Source organism: Trichechus manatus, unplaced genomic scaffold (assembly GCF_000243295.1).
Source record: "Trichechus manatus latirostris isolate Lorelei unplaced genomic scaffold, TriManLat1.0 scaffold00009, whole genome shotgun sequence".
Lineage (NCBI taxonomy): Eukaryota > Metazoa > Chordata > Mammalia > Sirenia > Trichechidae > Trichechus > Trichechus manatus.
This window is the reverse complement of record NW_004443945.1, coordinates 24,607,559-24,612,981: the sequence shown is the minus strand read 5'-3', so window position 1 is coordinate 24,612,981 and position 5,423 is coordinate 24,607,559. Positions and strand designations below refer to the sequence as shown.

Genomic DNA, 5,423 nt, shown 5'->3' with positions numbered 1-5,423 from the left:
AATACCCTTTTTTTAAATGAAAGAGAAAATATTTTTCTAGTAGATAATTCTACTTGAGATTCATAGTAGATGAAAATAATAATTCTATAGCTTTCCCTTATAGCTAATAAATAGGGACAGTGCTAGCAAGTAAATTAAATTTCTGAGACCATTTACATTACTAACAAAATTTAGAGTTCTAGAATATTTAAATTTTTTTTATCATGAAGTGCATAGTATAATTAAACAGTGAATAAATGAAACCTGCATTTGATTTCAAGACTCGGAAAAACAAAAAACTAATAAAGGCATATAATGTTAGAAGAGGCCTTGGATAGCATCTACTCTGATCTGTTCACTTAAATTTAGGAACTGAGGTTCAAAGAGGTGAGCTGGCTTTCCAGGATTGTTTAGCGAGTTAGTGGCAGATTTGAATCCCTTAGTGGGCCAGATCGGTGCAGTGGTCTCGAGAAACAAGGTTTGCATGGCCATCCGGTGGGGTATAGGAAGGAAATTGGAATTTCTTTTGCTATTTCATTATTTAAAAATTTATTTTCTGTATGTGTTATGATGAACATTACATGAATACAGTAGTATAGGGTTGTTAGGAGTCGGAATTGATTAGGCGGCAACTGGTTTGGTTATTTTGATTTTTTTATATGCATATCACTTACAAATAATTTATAAATATACATGTGTGGGGAGTGCATCTTAACACTTTTTTTCCTGATAGCCATGTGGAATCAAATGCTAATGATCAACCATGGGTCTAGAAACAGGATCTTCATAAATAGGAGAAATCCCTGTGTAACATGGGAGATCCAAGGCCTTTTCTAAGGATAGAAAGGGAGAAGGATGATTGGCCAGGTAGACTGCTGTTGCATAATGTTATATAACCTTCATCTCCTCTCCTTTCCCCAGCTAAATTTATTGTACATTCTGCACAGTTTGTAGTGCACAATGAAATAGGAAGGAAAAAGAAAAGTGAAGCTAGACTACAGTTCAGTCCTGGCTCCATAAATGGTTGGGAGTTGCATTTAGCAGAATATATCTTCTAGAAATAGTACATGGTAAGTGTATAAAATATAGTGCTTCCTAGCAAAGGACCTAGCATGTAGATTTACCTGCTAAATATTTATTAAAAGCAAGGATAGATTTAAGTGATCTCAACTGTAACCCTTTTTCTTTGTGTGTATTTGTCTAATTTGCTGTCTAGGAATCCCAGTCAGAACTTCCAGCTTGCCGTTATTTTCTGATGCCATGCCAGCACCAACTCAATTGTTTTTTCCCCTAATCCGTAACTGTGAACTGAGCAGAATCTATAGCACTGTGTGTTATTGTCACCACAAACACATCTGCTGCTTATCACCCCATGTTCCTCAGAGTCGCCTGAGATACACACCCCATCCAGCATATGCTACGTTTTGCAGGCCAAAAGAGAACTGGTGGCAATACACCCAAGGAAGGAGATATGCTTCCACACCACAGAAATTTTACCTCACACCTCCACAGGTCAACAGCATTCTTAAAGCTAATGAATATAGTTTCAAGGTGCCAGAATTTGATGGCAAAAATGTCAGTTCTGTCCTTGGATTTGACAGCAACCAGCTGCCTGCAAACGCACCTATCGAGGACCGGCGAAGTGCAGCAACGTGCTTGCAGACCAGAGGAATGCTCTTGGGAGTTTTTGATGGCCATGCAGGCTGTGCTTGTTCCCAGGCGGTCAGTGAAAGACTCTTTTATTATATCGCTGTCTCTTTGTTGCCCCACGAGACCTTGTTAGAGATTGAAAATGCAGTGGAGAGTGGTCGAGCACTGTTACCCATTCTCCAGTGGCACAAGCATCCTAATGATTACTTCAGTAAGGAGGCATCCAAATTGTACTTCAACAGCTTGAGGACTTACTGGCAAGAGCTTATAGACCTCAATACTGGGGAGTCAACTGATATTGATGTTAAGGAGGCTTTAATTAATGCTTTCAAGAGGCTTGATAATGACATCTCCTTGGAGGCCCAAGTTGGTGATCCCAATTCTTTCCTCAACTACCTGGTGCTTCGAGTGGCATTTTCTGGGGCCACTGCTTGTGTGGCCCATGTGGATGGTGTTGACCTTCATGTGGCCAATACAGGTGATAGCAGAGCCATGCTGGGTGTGCAGGAAGAGGACGGCTCTTGGTCAGCAGTCACTCTGTCTAATGACCACAATGCTCAGAATCAAAGAGAACTAGAACGGCTGAAATTGGAACACCCGAAGAATGAGGCTAAGAGTGTGGTGAAGCAGGATCGGCTGCTTGGCTTGCTGATGCCTTTTAGAGCTTTTGGAGATGTCAAGTTCAAATGGAGCATTGACCTTCAAAAGAGAGTGATAGAATCTGGCCCAGACCAGTTGAATGACAATGAATATACCAAGTTTATCCCTCCTAATTACTATACACCTCCTTATCTCACTGCTGAGCCAGAGGTAACTTACCACCGATTAAGGCCACAGGATAAGTTTCTGGTGTTGGCTACTGATGGGTTATGGGAGACTATGCATAGGCAGGATGTGGTTAGAATTGTGGGTGAGTACCTAACTGGCATGCATCACCAACAGCCAATAGCTGTTGGTGGCTACAAGGTGACTCTGGGACAGATGCATGGCCTTTTAACAGAAAGGAGAGCCAAGATGTCCTCAGTATTTGAGGATCAGAATGCAGCAACCCATCTCATTCGCCATGCTGTGGGCAACAATGAGTTTGGAGCAGTTGATCATGAGCGCCTCTCCAAAATGCTTAGTCTTCCTGAAGAGCTTGCTCGGATGTACAGAGATGACATTACAATCATCGTTGTGCAGTTCAATTCTCATGTCGTAGGGGCATATCAAAACCAGGAATAGTGAATGTATTTTACTCTGGCAGTTCTCAGATGAAATACATTTAAAGGGCAGGTAGATTGAAACAGGATATCATAAACATTGCCGTGGGTCATTCTAAGTATTTGTCCATTTGATACTCCAGCTAGTCAGGTACTCCAAATTGACTTTGCAGGAGGTTGGCAGGATCATGAGAGTCTAACTCTGCCTAGCTTGGACTTCCCACCACTTACACCTGAGGCACCCCTTATTGTAGATGTCTCAAGACACTGACTTCTACCAGTCTGAGAAAATCAAGATGACCTGGCAGATAGGATTTTGAATAGGCTAAAAGCAAGTATTTTACTGGGCATGTTCTCATGGTGAAAGGGAAGAAACATTACTGCCCACACCTGCAGACCCCTTTCTTCATTAAGATTCTAATGTAGACAGTAACATTTATATATTTATTGCATGATTTCCTAGATATACAATCTATGCATTATTCATCAGAATTTATTTTAGCCTGAAATGGTTTTCTAATCCAGTACTTAAGCCATAAATGACCAAGAACCAAGCAGTCTGAACTTGTAAGCTTTAGTGATAATTTCACCGAAATGCTCATTACATGTAAGAACAAACTCTGTTCCCTTCCCTACCCTTGATTTCCTAGTGTAATTTAACTATTTTGTATTTTGCCACACACTTGAAGACAATAAAGATTTTTAGTTTTATCTACTCTTATACTGATGTTAAAAAACAATTTTTAGTTTGTATTAATGAAAAGCTTTATTTAGTTCGAAATAAAAAGATGCAGAATACAAAGGGGAGACTGGTATGTTCCATTATCGCCATCTGTAGCCACCAGCACATCACTCCTATCATGTAATCCCCAAAGGCTTGGCATGCTGTGAGTGTGGGGTGAGTAGACTGCTGCTGGAAATCATACTTTCTAATTTAGTAATGATAACAATTTCCATCCCTTTTGGAATTTTAAGGATAAAGTATATACATATATATGTGTGTATATATACATATGTGTGTGTGTGTGTATATATATATATACATATATACACATTTAAATATCAGTTTGGGGAGTGAGATTTAATATTACCATCCAGTACTGAGAAGGGGGAGAGGAAGAGTTTTTATTTTTTCCCTAGGTCAGTGAAAATACTTGGTTTAAAAATTGCGAAGTGCTTTAAATATTGTAGCTTATAAATAGGAATGTTAAGGTAATACATGAAAAATTTTAAAAAGGTAACTATTGTGCATGCCTGATGCTTAAATGAACACTTAATAGCATCAAGTGTTGTTTGCAGCAGTCTCCCTAATTATGTGCAATCTCTTCTAGATGCTGTATCAAAGTAAATGAAAATAAATATATTCAGATTGGCTTTTTGGGAGCTTGTTTGATATGCATCAAATGGCATTTTGTTCCTGTGTTTAATGGTGATCTGTGTACAGCTTGTGCATATTTTTCTTTGCTTTTTCTAGCATCACTGTTTAAAAAAAAAGACTGTGTTTTATATCCATATAAATTTTAATATAAAACATCAGCTTTCCATTGTGTAAGTAGTTGGGGGGGTGTTTAGGAGTCCTTTTCAGATTTTTGGTAGAATATGAACTAAATGTTCAAGGGCTCCCTCTGGGCTGTGGATACTGAAGCAATGCATTACTGGCTGCTAATTTTTTTCCAGTTGAAAATAGACTCAGGAAGATTGCAGCTCAGAGCATCATATAATGTTTGTTTACTGAGTTTTATTTTTATTTTTTTAAGTTAGCTTGAAACTTTTCCAGGCAATATTTTGGCGGAAAAAGATTATACTATATATTTACTTTTAGATGTTTTGGCAGAGACTTCCATCTATTAATGAAATATATGTGGACTGTGGTAGTAGTTAAGACCCCTTTTTAGCTACTATTTGAATTCCTCTTGAACAGAAGAGTGCCATATTATGTTCTTAATAAAGTCTCATTTACATCATACAGTGTATATACGTTTGGTTTCCTGTGGTCATGATCAAGATGGTAATTCTTACTATTACACAAGAAGCTCAGTGTGCAGTCTGAAAGCTGGTCTGTCTATAGAAATGAAAATGCACAATGTGGATATTGTCACTGTGGAAATGAGAACAACTGGCTATCAGAATCCAAATATACTATCATCTAAAAGAAGTTGTGATTTTATTGTAATTGGTTGTCACTGATATAATAACTAGAATTAAAGAATACATGTAAACTTTCATGGTATTTAGCCTTAAATTTTTTTATTGTTTAAACTTTCTAGCATATGCATTCAACCTCTGTATTTATATTTAATCAGTGGTTCATGGTATTTATAATATTCCCTTAACTTGTTAAATGGAATATTGGTATGGTGCACAGTACTTGGTAGGAAAACTGTCTTATAAAAGATGTATTTGTTTGTAGACATATATGTTTGTATATAATAAAGAGAATGGTCATAGAAATGCTCACAGTAAATTAAAGCTTCATATCTGCTTTCTGAATGCCTGTGTTGTTTTTTAAATGATAGATGCTTTCCATAGTGGTATATTTAACTTTAGGATCCAGTAGACAAATAGTATTTTACATTTTTTTTGTTTTATTGA

The 5,423-nt window shown here is 37.5% G+C and overlaps 1 protein-coding gene across 3 annotated transcripts in view; it reads left to right on the top strand.

Annotated features, from left to right (window-relative positions):
- Window positions 1–3,388, top strand: part of PDP1 (pyruvate dehydrogenase phosphatase catalytic subunit 1) — a 6,024-nt gene extending 2,636 nt beyond the window's left edge. Inside the window, exons 1-2 of one of the 3 annotated variants that reach the window (XM_023726077.1) lie at window positions 7–1,049; window positions 1,196–3,388. In XM_023726077.1, the coding sequence (XP_023581845.1) occupies window positions 1,240–2,853 (1,614 nt within the window). In that variant the 5' untranslated portion in view covers window positions 7–1,049; window positions 1,196–1,239 and the 3' untranslated portion in view covers window positions 2,854–3,388. Of the gene's footprint in view, window positions 1–6 lie in introns of those variants that run through there. The other 2 variants (XM_004370773.3, XM_023726076.1) reach the window with 2 other exon arrangements.
- Window positions 3,389–5,423: the final 2,035 nt, after the last annotated feature.